This window comes from Pteronotus mesoamericanus, unplaced genomic scaffold (assembly GCF_021234165.1).
Source record: "Pteronotus mesoamericanus isolate MK-2021 breed Mesoamerican mustached bat unplaced genomic scaffold, CSHL_Meso_final scaffold_125, whole genome shotgun sequence".
Taxonomy (NCBI): domain Eukaryota; kingdom Metazoa; phylum Chordata; class Mammalia; order Chiroptera; family Mormoopidae; genus Pteronotus; species Pteronotus mesoamericanus.
The window spans coordinates 619,953-640,698 of NW_026555304.1; the positions used below are offsets into that span (position 1 = coordinate 619,953).

The following is a 20,746-nucleotide window of genomic DNA, read 5'->3' on the forward strand; positions in this document are numbered from 1 at the left end:
GCTCCGGAAGCGTCTTTAGTGACGCAGTTGACGCACGAGTTCTTTCTCGCGGGAGCTGAAGTATCGTGCGAAGGAGGCAGACGCGGCGAAGAGAACGCCCTTCCGCCGGTGCGTCGGACCTGTTGTAAGGAACCCGAGCTCTTGGGTTGCGGCGCTGGTGAGTTTGCTGGCATTAGTGGGTGCTTGGGATAGTGGGTGGGGGCCACTTTCCCGGGGACGCCGCTTTCCCGCGGTTGGGCTCAGCCAATCTGTTCCCGGTTTCTGTTCGCAGCGGGCGCCATGTTCCTGACCGTGCTCCTGCGCCGCAACCGCATCCCCGGCCGGCAGTGGATCGGGAAGCACCGACGGCCGCGCTCTGTGTCCTTCGAAGCGAAGCAGAACACGATCCGCCGTTTGGAGACTGAGGCAGAGAACCACTATTGGCTGAGCACGCCGTTCCTTACCGCCGCGCAGGAATTCGGGCACGCCGCAGTCCGCAGGGCAGCTGCCTTCCGGGCTATCAAGGCGGCCGGCGAAGCTAAGTTCCCACAGCACAGGCTGCTGGTCGATCAGCTCAGCCACCTAGATGTAACCAAGAAGTGGCCCTAATTCAGGGCTGCCGCCCCTCGTCACGGGAACTGAAACAGCTAGAAAAATACACCTTTGGACCAGAGTCGTGAGCAGACCTCTCTGCGAGCAGAACACCCGGGCTCCAAGCTCTGGCTTCCTCTTTGTCGTGTCGTGTTTCTGTTTCTAAACCCGGGTCATGGTGATGTGAGATGTATTCTGGGTGACCAATGCGATAACTATACCAAGTGTGGTTTGCGGTTTGTATGTGACGCTGAATGACTGCCTAAACGTAAAAAAAATAAGCTTTGTCAGTCAAACATATTCCTAAAAATAGCATTTTCTTCTGGGATTTGCCACCAACAGTGGACATTTAAGTTAAACTAAAACGTGCTTATCAAAACTGCTTCATGGAGGAGTTTTTTTTTTTAAACCTTGGTTGGGATAAAATTAAGATACTACGTAATTCGTCAGTTGTAGATGTTTGATTTCAAATAACCTTTTCTAAACAGAAATAGTCAAGCACTTTACGGGTGTTACCAGAGAAAGTAATCTATTGAGGCAGACTAGTAAGAAACTAGAAAATTCCTTGGCAAGTGAGTAGAATGAGGAAAACAGAAGGAACTACAGAGCAATTAACAGCCAACTGATAAATCACAAGGTTCTATCTTCCCTGACCAAAAGTATCTAAGAGCAGGTGATTTAAAATTGCCTTAGGGAATAGATAACAACAACAAAAAAATTAGATTTACCCAAGACAGAGGTAAAACTAACCAGAAAATGACCCCAAAGTCCATTATATTCATTTTAATACATCATCACACTAAACAACACACCCAGAAATTTAGGATTTGCTGAGGTCCTCCCCTGAAATTCCTGCCTATAGAAAGTAGATAACACTCTCAGGACTAGAAACACCACCGGTGGCTCTTTGAGCACGGCCCCTGTCATCTGGCAAGTACTTTGCTTTGTCTATACTAACTCTAAGGGTCTAGGCAAGACCTGCACAGAGGGCAGCAATGGGCAATGGCAGCTGTACCAGGCATACCCCCTCCCCCGACCCGATCTCCAAGGGCTCTTTTGCGTTACTGTCCCAAGCCATAATAAACTTACTTTCAGCTAGACTCTCTTGAAATTTTCTGTGCACTTGTCAAGAACCTGGAGGTCGCCTGACACATGAAAGTTTCTGGAGCAGGCCAGGCAGGGGCAGGGCCAGGGCCAGCCCCTAGACGTGGAAGCGCTTCAGTAGCAGTATTATTTGGGACAGTTTTACCTGTGAAGACATTTAAGGAACTCCAAGATTACACTCCCATTAATGACTGACTTGACTTTGAATTGCTGTATTATCCAGAAACCTAAACTGCTATGTCTGTGTTTAATAGAAAAATTTCACTGCCTTCTGCCCCCACCCCCAACGCTGGAAACAAATTTGAACGTGTGTCCACACAAGTACACAACATGGACTTTCAAACCTCTCGGGTCACACAGTACATGTTGACTTCAATTTTTTCACTTACCAGTAATGTCTTTAATATCTTTGCCATGGAGTTACTTCAATTTCTATGAATATAAAAATACAAGACCTTTAAATAGTTTCGTTGTCTCAATACAGCAACATAATTTAGCCAATTTCCAATTGACATTGGTTTGCCTTATTTACTGATTTTTCTTTTTTCTTAAATTCTCTCAAATACCCTTATATCCGTGGCTGGTTCCATTCCCCATCAGAGCACAATACCCAGGTGGCAAGTTTCATCCCTAGTTGGGGCGCATAAGAGAAGGCAGTCCATCAATGTCTCTCTTCCCTCCCCACTAAAAGCAATTTAAAAAAAAATGTCCTTGAATGAGGATGATAAAATAACTAGCCTTACATGTAGGAAACTTTTTTTCTTTCCATGTAGAGAAAAACCTAGTTATCCCCTTTTTGTGTTTCTGTAGTATGTCTGTCTCCTTTACTATTCACACAAAACCCCTCATTTATGGTCACCAAATGTGCATGTTTCCTCTGCAACCAAGCAGTTCCTCTGCAACACCAGCTGGAGTATCCTACAATTTACCTCAATTTTGACGCTATCCACCTGGGCATAGATCCCACAGGTTAAGGACTCAGTCCCACAAAGCTGTCCCCCACCCTGCTTCAGATGACCCTTGCAAGTAGTAGGTCCCCAGGTTACCCACAAATTGAAGTTTCCCACAACCCCTCTATTTTGATCAATTTGCTAGAGGAGGTCACAGAACTCAGGGAAACACATCAGCAATTCATTAAAGGATATGATAAAAGGATGCAGGTATGCAGCCAGATGAAGAGATGCATACATAGGGCAAGGTCCGGGAGGGTCCCAAACACAGGAACTTGTGTCCCAATGGAGTTAGGGTGCCAATCGGGAAGCTCTCCAAAACCCCTATGACTGGAATTTTTATGGAGGCTTCCCCATGTAGGCAAGTAACTCCGTTTCCAGCCCCTCCACCCTCTCTGAAAGATGAGGAGTAGGGCTGAAAATTCCGAGGCTCTTTTTCTAGCCTTTCTGATGACCAACCCCCATCTAAGAGCCCATCCAGTCACCTCTTTAGAACAAGAGATACTTTTAGTGCTCTTATTTAGGAAATTACAAGGGTTTCAGGACCTCTGCCAGGAACTGGGGGCAGAGACCAATACATACTTTTTCTATTACCATACACTTTACATGCATCTCTATATGAATTCTTTAAAAAATATATTTTTAGAGAGAGGAAGGGAGGGAAACATAGATCAATATGCAATAGATATTTATAAATCGGTTGTCTGTTGTACACCCCCAGAGGGGACCTGACTTGTAACCCAGGCATGTGCCCTGTCCAGGAATTGAACCAGCAATCTGGTTTGCAGGCCCGCACTCAGTCCACTGAGCCATGCCAGCCAAGGCTCTACATGAATTCTTAAAAGTGGAGTTGCCAGCAGAGAGATACACAGTGGAACTTTGACACAAATTGCTGTTACTTTTTTTTTTTTTTTAGTTAAGCCATTTTACACTCCCACCAAGAATGTTCCTTGCCTTCATCCTCGACACCACTTCTGATTGCCTGTTAGACAAAATGATCTCATTGCTGACTTCACTTGCATTTCTTTAATGAACCAGAGCATCTTTTCTCTATGCTGTTACTGATCACTCCTATTTCTTTTGTGAATTTCATCTTGTCCTATCACTTTTTCCTATTAGTGCTGGATTTCCCCTTAAATTTTCATATACTCAAATATTTTTTATGATAACCAGCAGTATGCCTGCATAGAAATAATCATATCCTATTATAAAACATTTTGCCCATCTTTTCCTGTAGTACCTTTCTGCTTTTATTTTCTAATAAAGTCCATGAAACATCAGGAATTTCTTTTGTTGTAAGGCAAATGGCAGAAGCATCACCTTTTTCCAAATGACTGGCACATTGGTCCAGCATCATGTCAAGTAACCTGTTACCTATTGACCTATGTACCATCTACGGCACGATTTTTCTTTTTTACCAGTAATACGTGCACATGGTATGAAAAAAAAGTAGCATAAAGGAGCACACAGTGAACTGTAACCTATTACTGACCCTCATTTTCCTTTGGATGCAACCCCATTAATAGTTCATTGTATCTCCTTTCAGATATTCTGCCTACACAACTGTAAAACCATTTGTCATTTTTAGTCTCTTGTTGCTTCAAACAACTGCAACAAGTATCCTTGTAACTACTGCTCATAATGCATCAGTAAATCTGTAAAACTCCTAAATGTAGAACCTGATAGGTCAAAGAATATGGGCATTTGAAGACCTGATGTAAAATTGCTCTCCAGAGATACTGCACCATAAATTTATACTTCCACTAAAATGTATAAGTTTAATATTTTTCAAGCTTGGGATAATTTTATCAGCTCTGGTGCTCACTTTTCTTTGAAAACTTAGTGCAACAGTTAACAAATCTAATGGACATTAAATTCACTGCAATTGTTTTCTGAATTTCAGTGTTCATTTTGTGGGTAGTCAGTACAAAGAAAAAGTCCTCAAGAATTTATAATCCAGTGAGTTGACCTGCAAGTGTTTATAACCAATATATCACTAAATGAAATTAGGACTAGATAGAAGTACAGGATTCCAGGTAGCATAGAAATGTAAACTTGGTTTGAAGGCCAGGGAGACGATGATGGAAGAATGTTACTGGGGTTGTAAAGCCAGGATGAAAATAATTACATAATGTGGGGAATGCACAGCAAGGATACATTCTTGGTTGAAAATAGGATGCCCTGAATTAAGAAGCAGAAACAGCACTGCAATCCTGTGTCACAAGAAAGGCACTGAAGGGTTAAGGACAATGACTGTAATTCACAGGATGGTTAAGCTCACCCATAAAAAGCTCTTACACAGAAGAAACTAAATGTTAGTTCTTAATCCTCTAGATAATGGGGCAGAGGAGTGAGTAAAAATAGTGTAAGAGGCCAACATCACTTAACTTTCCCAGAGTGGTTCTGAAAAGCTGGCTTATGAGAAAGGGGAAAAGTAAGGACAAGATGTAGTCATTAGTTCTCTTTAAAGAGAGTAAAAACTTGGCCATTTAGTAGTTAATCCTCTTCCCTACCCCAAACAGTGCTGAATTAGCATATACCCCCACTCCCATAGCCCTCCACCCTGCTTGCCAAAAGTTGCTTCATCTCTACTGGCCTCTTTGGTTTCCTGGGATTCAACTCTATCTCAGATCCTTCTTGTATCATCCAGCAGCCTGAACTATTAAACTGTCCCTTTGGAGGGGAATTGGAACACAAATGTCACAGAAGAATTCTACAATCTATTATTCAGCACTTTGACAACCATAAATCAATGACTTCTGGTGTTTTCAAAGTGTTTTTGATCCAAAATTGACCTCCAAATTGAAAATTACATTCAGTAAAAGCTGTTAAAACCTTTTTGAGTAAAACAATCTACACCTCTGGCCTACGTAAACTACAATATTGTTGCATTCAAATAATACCTGTCTTAGATGTGGTTACCCCCAATTATTAGCCAAATCTTTAACACTATTTTACCAGACTTTTGACCAAAATAAGTTATTCCCTCATTCAGTAAATTCACTTTATAACAACAACAAACTGTTCAAATATAGGACTTCATTGTTATTTATTAATATTGTTTAAAAACAAGTTTAAAATGTTCAACTTTCATGTTAATGTAGATTATGTCATCCAAAAGACAAAGCAAAGAATTAACATTAAGTCATGGTCCAGGGTTATACGTACAAGGAACAAATACAAGACTTACGGGGTTTGATAAGATAAACAAAGTAAAGTATATTTCAAATGTTTACATAAAACATTAAAGTTCACTTTAAAATAGTGTCTATCTTTTCCTTTCAATGGGCATAGGCTTATCTGCAATCATGTACAAATATAATAAACTTGACTAATAGCTTTCTCAAGCTTTTATACAAATAGTGGGTTGTCCAAAAAGTCCACGTGGTTTTTTCTGTTAAATAAGACACATTTTTCATTTTCACCAATAACTTTATTGATTTGGATATTTTGAGTTTGTCAGCTATCTCCTGCGTGGTATAATGTTGACTGTTCTCAATTAATGTCTCAATGTGATCTCTGTCAAATTCAACTGGTCTACCCAACTTTGGAGCATTGCCCAGAAAGAAATCTCCAGCATGAAACTTCACCAACCACTTCTGACAGGTTGAATCAGTCACAGCACCTTCTCCATACACTGCAGAAATAATTTTTTGCATTTCAGTTGTGTTTTTACCTTTCTTGAAATAATAAAGCATAATATGCCAAAAATGTTGCATATTTTCTTCTACCTTCAATATTAAAATGGCTACACAAAAATTCACCAACTTTGTTAATTTTTTTTTTTTAATGTAGGCTGATAGGACAAGCTATCTTAATACAATCTAACAAAATTGTTTCAGATGAAGTTAAAGACAACTTACACCCTACTAAAACCACCTTACAGAAAAAAGCAAACAAACTTTTTTGCCAACCCAATACAAATTCTTGCTTCTTTATGCAAGCCAACCAAATAATACAAAGTGAACTCATGAGAAAAATATGGACCTTGCTGAATCTATATTGTATTTTAAATTTAAATTTGAAAAGATAGTTCAGATTACATGAAACAAAGGGATTTCAGGTTTACATATTACCTGTGTTCTACATATTATTAGATATGGTCTTTACGTTGGCTGAAATGCAAATATATGATTAATTTCTTCATAACAGATTAAAAGTACTTTCCATTGACAAGAGTGGTAGTCCTAGGACAAATGGAAGGTAAACATATTTGTCACTGTCTGTTCAGTGCCCTACATATGCAGATCCTAACACCAACCACTTGACATACATTTGCTTTAGTTTACTGAAATGTTTGATAACATTAAATTTAAACACTCCTGTAAACAAAGTCAAAATATGCTTTCTAATATAAATAAAATTAAACATTGTATTTGATTTAAACTAATCTTACAGTCAAATTAACTTATATCACATTAAATCATAACCATTAAATACATAAAACAATTTTTTAAATCATTCATGTGTAAAAATGAAATTAAACTCTGTAAACATGTTCCTGTTTCATAACTGCTTTACTGCAGCTGCTCTTTGGTTTCTCAAAGTGATACTACTAGTCAGATACCTCAGGGACAGAGTGTTAAAGTTTGTACCCAGGTAAAACCAAGTTTCCTCTACCTTTTTTTAAAAATGGCAATGGCAAGACCTGAAATTCAACTTAATTTTCCTTAAATATCATCACATTGTTCAAGTGTTTGAAGGACAAAAAATAGTATTAATAAATTTTCACAGGGCTTCATTTTGACATTTCTCCTGAAAGAGGGACAGCACTAATCAATACCAGATGAAATACCAAAAAGGCAGCCGTTCTCTGATGCCATACTACACCAGTAGGCCCTTGTTGAAGGGTCATTAATGTGTGTGAATAAACTCAGCCAAATATTATACAGAATGTGGCGAACAGTTGGCCATGAATTAAACCAAAAGTGATTAAAGTAAAAGGTTTTAACTGAAAATGTCCAAAGAGGTGTTTACTGTGCTATTAAAAAATGTTAAATAACTGAGAGACTACAAAACCACAAAAGTGCCTGAATATGTAAAAAGGGAAAATTGTTTCCTCACTTGTTAATTGGGTATATGCAAAGCCTTTTATCTAAATGTAGAAATACTTATAAAAAGTGTCAGATCATTTCTGAAAGTAGTAAAGTTTAAAACATTTACAATTTCCTTAAAATACACAAACGTCAAAATGAAGTGATGATTTTGGTTGGTAGCTGATGTCCCTTAGCTCTTATACTTAAAAGTTTTCTAGAATCAGTATTATTAAGACTGCAGAATTGAAATAAATGTATAAGAATTTATATTATATATTATATTATATTAAAGGATTCCAGACTATATTTTCAAAGCTAGCACATTCAAAGAGGACAAAAGTTCTCTTTTAAAATCTAGTATTAGTATTAGTCAATGGAATTAGACAAATTCTATAAATTGTAAATCTGGAATAGTTGATTATAAAATTTACGTGACATTAGAGCTATCCCTATAATGTGAAATTATAGAGCTATCCCTAATATACTATTTAACATACAGAAGTTACTCCCAAAAGTATTTGTTGGATGAATGAAAAGTAAGGTTAGTTGCAAAATCAGAAATCAAAGAATGTGAGAGGTCATCCACCCAACTCATTGTTAATCTGTTGTTACAGATTAGAACACTATAACCCTAGATAATTATAGATGTTGGCTAAGATTTATGTTTAGGGAGTTCCAAGATGGTGGAGGAGTAAGTGGAAAATACACTAACCTCCTCCCAGGACCAATTTGGAATTACAATTAAATTGTAGAGAAATCATACTGAATAACCAACTGAACACTAGCTGAAGAGAAGACTTTTAACCAAGGACAGACAGAAGAAACCATTTAACTGCAACAAGAATGGTATGGGGTGCAGAGGCACGAGATGCTGGACTGGGCTCCCACGGGAAGTAGCTTAAATTCCAGAGGAATATTACAGTGGCAGGGTGGGAGGTGGTTTCCACGGAGAAATGTGGGGTCTAAACCCCAAGGTGGGATACCCAGCCTACAGCACCAGAACTGCAAAGGAACCCAGATAACAACCTGTCAAAAGCAGCAGGGTTTCTGTCTTCCGGGGAGAAACAGCTGGATATGGCTGGAGTCGGTCTCTTAAAGGGCCAATGCACAAAATTTTGTTTGTGGCCATTTACCCTGGGCTATGGCAGATGGAGGGCAGACTGGACTAGAGATGTTTGAGGAGATTTTGGGGTGGGTGGCTCTGGGAAGACAACTGAAGGAATAGCTGCTAGGATCCCTGTGCTGAGTCATTCCCCATACTGCAGAAGCCATCTTTCTCACACAGAGCACTCCTCTCCAAATGGCATCAGCCTGAGGAGAAACAATAGCCCCACCCACTAGAATTACTCTGTCCCACCCTGTGGAGCTTAGACCAGGCTGCTCATTACAGCTTGAGGCTGTATCACTGATGAGTTGAAAAACTAAAACAGAAAATACAAAGCAGCAGCAAAAATGGGAAGACAAACAGACTCCAAATGAAAGAACAAGAGAATTCTCCAAAAGAACTAGATGAAACGGAAATAAACCATTTATCAGATAGTTTAATGATTATAAAGATATTCAACAGCATGAAAAAAAGACATAGAAACCATTAAAAAATAAGTCAGAAATAAGGAATGCAATGTCTGAAATAAATAATATGCTGGAAGGAATAAACTGTAGATTAGATGAAGGAGAGGACCAAATCAGTGACTTGGAAGACAAGGCAGAAAAATCACCCAGGCAGAGCAGCAAAAAGAAAAAAGAATTTGAAAAAATGAAGAGAGCTTAAGAAACACTTCAGACAACATGAAGCGTAACAACATCTGCATCATGGGAATATCAGAAGAAGAGAGCAAATAAGGAATCAAGAATCTATTTGAAGCAATAATTACTGAAAACTTCCCTAGTCTGGTGAAGGAAAAAGACATTCAAGGTCAAGAAGCTCAGAGAGTCCCAGAAAAGTTGGACCCAAAGAGGCCTACACCAAGACACTTCATAATTAAAATGATAAGGCTTAAACACAAAGAGAGGATCCTAAAAGCTGCAAGAGAAAAGCAGATAGTTACATACAAGGAAGCATTAATTAGACTGTCATCTGATTTCTCAACAGAAACATTTCAGGCCAGATGGGAGTGGTGAGAAATATCCAAGGTGATGAAAAGCAAGGACCTACAACCAAAGTTACTTTACACAGCAAGACTATCATTTAAAAATCAAAGGAGAAATAGGAACTTCCCAAACAATAAAAAGCTAAAGGAGCTCTGGCTGGTGTGGCTCAGTGGACTGAGCGCAGGCGTGTGAACCAGGTCCCCAGTAGGGGGCATGTGAGAGGCAACCACACACTGATGTTTCTCTTCTCTTTCTCCCGCCCCCCCAATAAATAAATAAATAAATAGAATCTTAAAAAAAAAAAAGAAAGAAAGAAAATCTAAAGGAGTTTGAACCAGTTCTGCAACAAATGTTAAAGAGCTTGCAAGGAGGAGGGGGAAGGGTAGAGGAGAAGGAGGAGGGAGAGGGGGGAGGAGGAAGAGGAGGAGGAGGAAAAGAGAAAGACAAAAAACAGAGGAAAATAGTCTAACAATAAAATGGCACTGAATACAAATCTATCAATAATCACCTTAAATGTAAATGGCTTAAATGCTTCAACCAAAAGACAGAGGGTAGATGAATGGATAAGGAAACAAGACCCATATATATGCTGCCTCCAAAAGACCCATCTCAGATTGAAAGATACATACAGACTAAAAGTAAAGGGATGGAAAAATATACATCATGTAAATGGAAAGGAAAAAAAGCTGGGGCAGTAGTAATTATATCAGAAAATAGACTTTAAAACTAAGGCTATATATAGTAAGAGACAAAGAAGGACGCTACATAATGATAAAGGGACCAATTCAACAAGAGGATATAGCCTTAGTAAACATTTATGCACCCAAAATAGGAATGCCTAAATATGTGAAGCAAATGTTGATGGACATAAAGAGAGAGACTGACAGAAATACAGTCATAGTAGGGGATTTTAATACTCCATTGTCTTCACTGGATTGGTACTCCAGACAGAAAATCAACAAGTAGATTTTCTTAAGTGACACAGTAGATTAAATGAAGTTAATTGATATCTTCAGAAAATTTCATTCCAAAGCAGCAGAATATACACACTTTTCAAGTGCACATGGAACATTTTCTAAGTTAGACCACATGTTAGGATACAAAACAAGTCTCAATAAATTTAAGAAGACTGAAATAAAATCAAGCACCTTCTCTGACCACAATGCTATGAAACTAGAAATCCATCACAAGAACACTGAAAAATACACAAAGACATGGAACTTTATAACAACAATGAATAGGTCAACAACGAGATCAAGGAAAAAATCAAAAGATACCTTGAAACAAATGAAAATTAGGACACGACAATCTAAAATCTGTGGGACACTGGGAAAGCAATCCTAAGAGGGAAATCCACAGCACCACAGGCCGATCTCAAAAAACAAGAAAAAGCTCAAATAAACAATCTAGCTTTACACTAAAGGAACTTGAAAAAGAACAACAAACAAGCCCAATGTGAGTACAAGGAAGGAAATAATAAAGATCAGAGCAGAAATAAATGAAATAGTAAAAAAAAACCCAAAACTGTACAAAGATCAATGAATTGAAGATCTGGTTCTTTGAAAAGATAAACAGGACTGACAAACATTTAACCAGATTCATCAAGAAAAAAAGAGAATGGACCCAAATAGATAACATCAGAAATGAAAGAGGAGAAATAACAACTAACACCAAAGAAATACAAAGGATTCTAAGAAAATATTACGAACTATATGCCAACAAACTGGACAATCTGGATGAACTGGATAAATTCCTAGAAACAAACAAATCTTCCAAACTCTTCTAAAACTAATTCAGGAAGAATCAGAGAATCTGAACAGACAAATTATATCTAGTGAAACTCAAGCAGTAATTTAAAAAAACAAAAAACAAAAATCAAACCAAACTCCCAACAAACACAATCCCTGGACCAGATAGCGTCACAGGAGAATTTTACCAAATATTCCTATAAGAACTAACATCTCTCCTCCTCAAACTATTTCATAAAATTCAAGAGGAGTGAAGGCTCCCAAACTCATTTTATGAGACCAGTATTATCCTAATTCCAAAACTAGATAAAGACACTACAAAGAAAGAAAATTATAGGCCAATATCCCTGAAGAACCTAGATGCTAAAATTTTCAACAAAATATTAGCAAATCACTAACAGCAACGCATAAAAAAGATCACACACCATGATCATGTGGGATGTATTCTGGTAATGCAAGGTTGGTAAAGCATTTGCAAATCAATAAAAGTGATTCACCACAAAAACAAAATGAGGGATAAAAACTACATGATCATATCAATAGATGTAGAAAAAGCATTTGATAAAATCCAGCACCCATTTATGATAAAAACTCTCAACAAAGTGAGATCAGCGGGGATATACCTAAACATAACAAAAGCCATTTACGACAAACTCACTGCCAGCATCATAGTCAACAGGCAAAAACTACAAGCATTCCCCTTAGGATCAGGAACAAGATAGGGATAACCGCTTTCACCTCTCTTACTCAACATGGTACTGAAGTCCTAACCACAGCAATCAGACAAGAGGAAGAAATAACAGACATCCAAATTGAAAAGGAAGAAGTAAAACTGGCATTATTTGCAGATGACATGATACTATATATAGAGAACACCAGAGATTCCAAGAAACTACTAGAACTGATCAATGTATTTGGCAAAGTAGCAGTATACAAAATTAATATCAAGAAATCAGTTGCATTTTTATATGCCAATAACACACTAACAAAGAAATTGAGTAAGATACAAATAAGTGGAAGCACATAACATGTTCATGAATAGGGAGGATTAACATTAAAATACTCATACTACCCAAAGCAATCTATACACTGAACACAATTCCTATCAAGATTCCAATCCACAGAACAAGATTCCACAGAACTAGAACAAATATTTCAAAAATTTATATGGAATCACAAAAGGCCCCGCATAGCAACAGGTATCTTGAGAATGAAGAACGAAGTTGGAGGAATTACGCTACCTAGCATCAAACTGTAGTATAAGGCCACAGACAGCATGGTACCGGCATAAAAACACACACGTAGGTTAATGGAACAGAATAGAGCTCAGAAATACACCCACACCTTTATAGTCAATTAATATTCGACAGAGGAAGCAAGCACATGCAATCGGTTAACTAACGATAGTTTATTCAATAGATGGTTTTGGGGAAATTGGACAGATACGTACAGAAAAATGAAATGAGACACATTCTTACACTACACACAGGAATAAATTCAAAATGGATCAAAGACTTAAATGTTAGACCCAAAACCATAAAAATTGTAGAAGAAAACATAGGCAGCAAAATCTTGGACATTGCTTGCAGCAATATTTTATCAGATATCTTTCCCCAGGTAACGGAAACAAACAAAAACAAAATAAAACAAATGGGACTACATCAAACTAAGAAATTTTTGCACAGCAAAGGAAATCATCAACAAAATAAAAAGACAACCCACAGAATGGAAGGACATATTCGCTAACACATGTGGTAAAATAATATCCAAAATTTATAAAGAACTTAACAAAACTCAACACCAAAAAAACAAACAACCCAATTAAGAAATGGCAAAGGACATGAAGAGACACTTCTCCAAAGAGGACATATAGGTGGCTAATAGACATATGAAAAGATGCTCAATGTCACTCATCATCAGAGAAGTGAAAATTAAAACCACAATAATATATCATCTCACACCTGTCAGAATGGCTATCATCAATAAATCAACAAACAAGTGCTGGCAAGGATGTGGAGAAAGGGGAACCCTTTTGCACTGTTCGTGGGAATGCAGACTTGTACAACCATTGTGGAAAGCAGTGTGGAGAAATCTCAAAACTTAAAAATGGGTCTGCATTTTGACCCAGTGATCCCACTTCTGGTAATATATCCTAAGGAACCCAAAACACTAATTCGAAAGAACATAAGCACCCCTATGTTCACTGCAGCACTATTTACAATTGCCAAAATACAGAAGTAGTTCAAGTGTGCACCAGTAGATGAGTGGATAAAACAACTATGAGATAATACTCAGCCGTAAAGAAGGACAGTTTAACCTTCTACGACAGCATGGATGGACTTAGAGAACATTATGCTAAGTGAAATAAGCCAGTCAGAGAAAGACGAATACCATTTGATTTCATTCATATGTGGAATCCAATGATGAAACTTAAACTTACAAAGAAAATGGAGACCGACTCATAGATGGAGAGCAGGATGAAGCGAGTGAGGGTAGGCTAGAGGTGAGGCGGTGCAGGGATTGAGCAAAAAGGAAAAAGAACGCATGGGCATGACAACAGGTGTGGTGATTGCCAGGGGAAGGGGAGGATAAGGGACTAAATAGTAATGGGGAAAAATACCGTAAAAATTAAATTTTAAAAATTAAAAAAAGAAAGAAAAAGAAAAATGGTGAGGTTTTGTAGAGGATCTGACATTTTAGCAGAGTCACCAGGTGCGTGCAGAGAGAAATCCAAACAGGAAACCCATTGTGCAAAGCACACAGAGCCATGAATCTGACAAGATTCAGATTCTTGTGCTGTTTGTATTTTTTTTGCCCTCTTTTGTCCCATCTTTTGATTAAACCACCGCATCTAGCAACTCATTTAACTCTTCAGAGTCTATACAAATGATGCAGTTGGATTTTGTAATTGTGAAAAGGTCTCTCATTCATTCCTTCTCTACCTTCAAAACTTTAAATAGACACAAGTAAGCAGTCTCACAATATTCCTTACATGGCTAGCAAAGGAGTTCTTTAATCTTACCCCCTCTATTAAAATACATTTCAAAACTATCTCAGGGAAGCAATGTGGTACTGCAGTCAGAGCATGAAATTGGGGATCACTGATCTGAATTTGAAGCAAAACTTTGTCATTTACTTGCTGTGTGACCTTGAGAAGATACTTAAGATCTTTATGCCTCCGCTTTCTTATCTGTAAAATAGAGACTGTGGTATTTATTTTGCATGGTTCTTTGGAAGATTTTGTGGTACTTGTTTTTAAACATGCAGCACAGTGCTGGATACTTATTAGGTTCTCAGATAATTCACAAATGAAGAAATAAAAATTGTCAACATACACAAAAGATTTCTATCCACTCCTGGAAGCAATCAATTATTTTGGTTTGTATGTGTATATTTGTCTAAACAGTATAAACAAGGATTAACATTTATTAGATACTGTATTTTCCTTTATAAGTAATGCAATAATTCTTGCCACTTAGACTGGATTTCGAAAGGAAAGAGGGTAGTGGCTAGGCAGCAAGAAGTTGCTGTTAGTAGTTCAGATCTTATATTTTGCTTTTAACAGCGAACTCTACCTGTCAGAGACTGAAAGTTTCAAATGGCTACTCAAGTAAAATTTCTTTGCTGAGAGAAGCATGATCCTAAACAGTTTCACCCTATGAAACTGCATTTTAAGTCACTGTTAAAGCTGTTAATAGGATTACTGTAAAAAGTTCTAAAGTAATTTTTCATTACCTAAATTGAAATTTCAAAGTCAATTTAATAACATGTTGCATTCTACATACCTTAGGACTGAAAATATTTTTAACAGCTTACAACAGCCTGTCTATCTTTTTCTTCACTTTTCTTCTGGCCACTTCTGCCTATTTCTACTTTGTCCAATATTTCTACAGCACACGTACCTTTGTGTTTGCTTGCGAGTATACTAATAAAAATTTAACAGAAAGTAATTTTAAAGCAGAGAGAAACAAAAATATTTCTTAAACTGCCAAGTTTTCTTTAAGCTTTAAGCACATAATACAAATTGTTGTATTGATGCTCAGAACTAAGCCTTCAATGAATTATTCAAATGTGCTCCATGTTTTAAATCATTATATTTAGATATCTTAACCCTTATGAGTGTTACTGTAGAGCCAACAATAAAAAACCTTTATTAAAAATGTTGAAAAGTATAAAACAGTAATTATAAATTACCAAACACTCAATTTTTAAAAAACAGCTCTTTTCTTTTCCTTACATAGTACAAGCAACAGTGATTTGGATATTATCATTCACTTTTAGCCACCAAACTGCCCCAGATGTACTTCAATTAAGACAAGTTTTTTAAGCTTGTGTTTCTGCAGTCACAGTTCACATGGACACTAAGAAAACAACTCTGATAGCGTAACTTAGGTATCCAAAAATACATATGCCATGTTACCATGTGATCTAACCCATTATAACATCTCATAACAGGTGTTATTTGCAAAGTAAAATTAAGTCACTTTTGTAGCTGTAAGTCATTGTTGAAATTATTTAAGATTAAGGCATCTTCCCGTTCTGTCCTAAAGTAGCGCTTCTGTGGATTCAGCGATCTGTACAAAGGCTTCTTTTGAAAAAAATATATCTTTTGCTATACTTCAAATATTTCATCCCATTGACAATTTTCTTGCAAATAATACTGAAAATATCAGTCCATAATATGTTCTTTATAAACCTATAAAACCAAAAACAACTGAGTTATTGGTTAAAATTTGCTTTTACATTTCTGAATACAAGATTTAGTAAGTGGTTCTGTGGGCTAAGGTATAAAACTACTAACAAAATAGGAAAGAAATGCTTTAATACTACTAAATAGGAAAGAAATACCTTAATACTATTATACTATAATGACAATAAGGATTTTTATAAGCAGTAAAAAGGGGATATCACTGCCTTTCTTCCCCCGAAGCATCAGAAGAGTATTTTACAACAGGCATATTCTCAGGGTTCTCCCTTACTGTTAACTGGGACATGACCTGAGAAGACATCTTATCCACCTTCCTAAGACTGCTGCGGGGGTTAGGAAAGACCCTTGGCAACAGTTCAGGGAACTTCAGCTGGGGATTTTCCACCACCACTGGCAGCAGCCACCAGCCCACCTACAGTAAGAAAAAACAAATCCAGGACTAAGGACTCTCATCTGAGACCCACATGCTGTACCACAGCCACAGCTGTCAGTGGCACTGACCAGGACTGTGACCACTACAAATGCTCCTGGTGCTCATCTTCAGAGTCCAGACTGAGTGCCTGTATTCTGATTCTGTATGGGTCTCAGGCTCTGGCATAACTCTGGACTGGGTGTGGGGAGGTCCTTGGTACGGAACTGAATGCTTGCGACAAATGTCATGCAAGGAAGCAGAGGCCTCCCTGCGACTGCAGATGACAGCCCTTTTAAAAAATGAGCTCATGACAACAGGAACTATGGTCATGAATGTGTGTTGTCCGAAGCTGCTAGACTTGTGAGCTGTTCGTTACAGAGCAACAGGTAACCAAAACATAGCTCTAAGTAGGTTTATCGAAAATTGAACACCTTCACAGGATGCCACTGAGTACTGAGCTCAGCTCCTTATTGAATGCAAGCAGCTGTATCCTTCCTTGACTTTAGCATCAGGATAGACTTCACTACCTCCCTGCAGTTCAACTTAAGGTTAGCCACTACCCTCATTGCTGAGACTGCAGATACACTGATACTGCCCACTACAGCTCCTGACCCAGGACACAAAGAATGACTCATCCACATACTTCCCTATTGTAAATTGCTCTTTTTCTGTTTCTTTTACAAAGTAAATAACATCAATGAACCTCTTAAGTCTTTTTTTCAGCCTTTAATGTTTGTCACTTCTCTGGATCAAATTTCAATAGTGCCCAAAAGTCACCTTTTTCCCTTAAATAATAAGGTACTGTTTACTAAAAAAGTTGGTTGTCCGCATACCAATCCTACATAAATTTTACTAGTTTTTCCTTTAATCTACCAATAAATATTTACTAAAATTGTGCTAGGGTTGGTAAGGAAAATATGATATAGGCAGCTGTCTTCCGATTTCTCCTGAACTACATAATTCTGCTGATATAACTGAAAGAGTAAAAATTTGATTTGCAAATTGTTTCAAGATCATGAAATATGCAAATAAACTGCATTTGTACAAGGAAATTACTTTTGTATTGTCTTACCTTATTCTTATTCAATGAGTTAGTTATGAACACATCGTACTCAATTTTCTATTGCCACTGTAACATGGTTCTTTGTCCCTGTAAGCACATAATTACATATGACATGACCAAAAAAGAAAATGTATTAAGTTTCTGACTAAACAGCAAAACTGGTGATTGAAGTAAAGGCATCTCTTATGTATGCACTAAATAGGCATATGGTGCCAACCATTTGTCTTCTTGTGGAACCCAGAAGTAAGGAAAGCAGTGCTAAGAGCTAGAAGTCTGGTTTTATTTTTATTTTTGTGAAAATGTCAATTGGCTTTAAAGACGTTCACCAGAGCCCTGGCTGGTATGGCCCAGTTGGTTGGAGCATTGTCCCATAAATCAAAAGGTTGTGGGTTTGATTCCCATTCAGAGTACATGCCTAGGTTGTGGGTTCAGTGCCTAGTTGGGGTGTGTACAAGAGGCAACCAATCAATGTTTCTCTCTCACATCAATGTGTATTTGTGTGTGTCTCCCTCCCTCCCCTCCCTCTCTCCTTTCCTCCCTCCTTTCTCACTCTAAAATCTATAAACATGTCCTTGGATGAGAATTTAAAAAAATGAATCTTTCTCTTCATCTTATAAAAGGAGTCTAATGATTTCAATGACACTAATTTTAGAGAGTAATTTAAATGCTGTAAAAATCCAAAAAGACAAAAAAAATCAGAAAATGTGACAGCAAGTTTTAAAGTGTCAGGGTATTTCCTGGAGTTAGTACAAACTGACCTGAATGTCCAAATTATTTTTCTACAGTGAAAGAAGATAATGACCATGTTATTACTATTATTATTAAGAACTGCCACAAATATATTTTAGGCTATAATACTAGTAAATGGTCAGACTACATTATAGACCTAGGCCTGATCCCACTTCTTAATATTAATTTATTTATTGATTGATTTTTAGACAGAGAAAGGGAGTGAGGGAGGAAGGGAGAAGGAGGAGGAGGGCGAAAGGGGAGAAGGGAGAGAGAGAAGGGGGAGAGAGTTAAGGGGGGAGGGAAAAGGGGGGAGGGGAGGAGGAGAGAGAGGAAGGGGGGGGGGAGAGAGAGAGAGAGACTGATTTGTTGTTCCACTTATTTATGCATTCATTCGTTGCTTCTGGTATGTGCCCTGATCAGGAATCAAACCCATAACCATGGCAAAATTGGGATGATGGTCTAAACAACTGAACTACCCAGCCAGGGCCCAAAAGCCTACTTCTATCCTATCAACTGTTCAGTAATGCATCCACAATTCATGAAATGATTGCATCATCAAGAAAAGGTTAAAATAGCCCTGACTCATGTGGCTCAGGGGATTGAGCACTGGCCTGTGAACTGAAAGGTCACTGGTTTGATTCCCGGTCAGGGCACATGCCTAGGTTGTCGGCCAGGTTCCCAGTTGGGGGCATGTGAGAGGCAACCAGTCAATGGTTCTCTTGTTCTCTCTCCCTCCATCTCTCTAAAAAAAAAAAATCTTTTAAAAAAATGGTTCAAATACACTGAAGTGCACTCTTTTTATAACAAGGCAGTGAGAGCATAATGCTTTTTGAAAAATTACTTTCAAATAAGCAAAACCTAGGACCCTAAAGAATAAATGGGTTTTAAGTAGTTTCAGGTGTACAATAGCATGATTAGACATTTATATAACTTAACAACATGATCACCCTGATAAATCTAGTACCCATCTGACATCATACAGTTATTAAAATATTGACTAGATTCCTTATACTGTACTTTATATCCCTGTGACTATTCTGTAACTATCAATCTATACATCATAATCCCTTCACCTTTTTCACCCAGACCCCCAACCCCTTTCCTATGGCAACCATTAAAGTATTTTGTTATATGAGTCTGTTTCTATTCTGCTTGTTCGTTTGTTTCCACATATAAGTAAAATCATATGGCATTGGTGTTTCTCTAACTTATTTCATTCAGCAATATTCCCTCTAGATCCATTCATGTTGTTGCAGATGGTAATATTTCATTATTTTTTATGGCTGAATCATATTCCATTGCATATATGCACCACTACTTCTTTATCCACTCATTTACTGATGGACCCTTAGGTACATCCATAGCTCATCTATAGTAAATAATGCTGCAAGGAATATATGGAGGTATGTGTATTTTGATTTAGTGTTTTGGGTTTCTTCGGGTAAATACCGAGAAATGAAGATGCTGGGTCTGTCTTTGATTCTTATTTTAAAGTCTATTTTGTCTGGTATAAGTATTGCTATACCAACTTTTTTTTGTTTCCAGTGTCATGAAATATCTTTTTCTATCCCTTTAGTTTCAGTCTTTGTATCTTTCAATCTGAAGTGAGTATCTTTCTGACAGCATGTGTGAGGGTCTTGTTTTGTTATCCATTCAGTCACTGTTTGTCTTTTGATTGGAGCATTTAATCCATTTGCACTTAATGTAATTATTGAAAGATGTGTATTTATTGAGACTTTATTATTCATGTTTTTGATCTTTTTTTTTCTTCTTAAATAAGACCCATTATCATTTTTTATAATACTAGTTTAGTGGTGATGAACTCCCTCTTGTCTGGGAAGCTGTTTATTAGTCCTTTGATTCTAAATGATAGCTTTGTTGGGTCAAGTAATCTTGCTTGTAGGTCCTTGCTTTTCATCACTTTGAATATTTCATGCCAATCACTTCTAGCCTGCAAAGTTTCTGTTGAGCAGTCAGTTGACAGTCTTATGGGAGCTCCTCTGTAAGTAACTAACTGCTGTTCTCATGCTGCTTTTAAGATTCTATCTGTCTTTAACCTTTGGCACTTTCATTATAATGTGTCTTGGTGGGGGTCTCTTTGGGTACATTTTATTTGAGACACTCTGTACTTCTGGACTTGTATGCCTATTTTTTTTTTCACCAGATTAGGGAAGTAGTCCATCATTATTTTTTCAAATAGGTGTTCAATTCTTTGCTCTCTCTTTTCCTTCCTGCACCCCTACAATGTGAACATTGTTATATTTGAAGTTGAACCAGAGACTCCTTAAACTATCTTTACTTTTTGGATTTTCTTTTTGCTGTTTTGATTGTT

General features: G+C 37.5%; 2 protein-coding genes across 4 annotated transcripts in view; one reads left to right on the forward strand and one right to left on the reverse strand.

Moving 5' to 3' along the window:
- Positions 1-54: 54 nt before the first annotated feature.
- Positions 55-2,083, forward strand: MRPL57 (mitochondrial ribosomal protein L57). Its single transcript, XM_054587988.1, has 2 exons — positions 55-157; positions 272-2,083. The coding sequence occupies exon 2, from the start codon at positions 280-282 to the stop codon at positions 586-588; it is 309 nt and encodes a 102-aa protein (XP_054443963.1). The 5' UTR covers positions 55-157; positions 272-279; the 3' UTR covers positions 589-2,083.
- Positions 2,084-5,688: 3,605 nt separating this feature from the next.
- Positions 5,689-20,746, reverse strand: part of ZDHHC20 (zinc finger DHHC-type palmitoyltransferase 20) — an 80,415-nt gene continuing 65,357 nt past the window's right edge. For 2 of the 3 annotated variants that reach the window (XM_054587986.1, XM_054587985.1), the window contains 2 exons: positions 17,692-17,769; positions 12,184-16,195 (listed from right to left, as the gene is read on the reverse strand). In XM_054587986.1, coding sequence (XP_054443961.1) covers positions 17,715-17,769 — 55 coding nt within the window. In that variant the 3' untranslated portion in view covers positions 12,184-16,195; positions 17,692-17,714. Of the gene's footprint in view, positions 6,262-12,183; positions 16,196-17,691; positions 17,770-20,746 lie in introns of those variants that run through there. The other variant, XM_054587987.1, reaches the window with a different exon arrangement.

Coding starts and splice junctions, on each gene's coding strand:
- MRPL57 (XM_054587988.1), top strand. CDS start 280: ATGTTCCTGACCGTGCTCCTGCGCCGCAACCGCATCCCCGGCCGGCAG.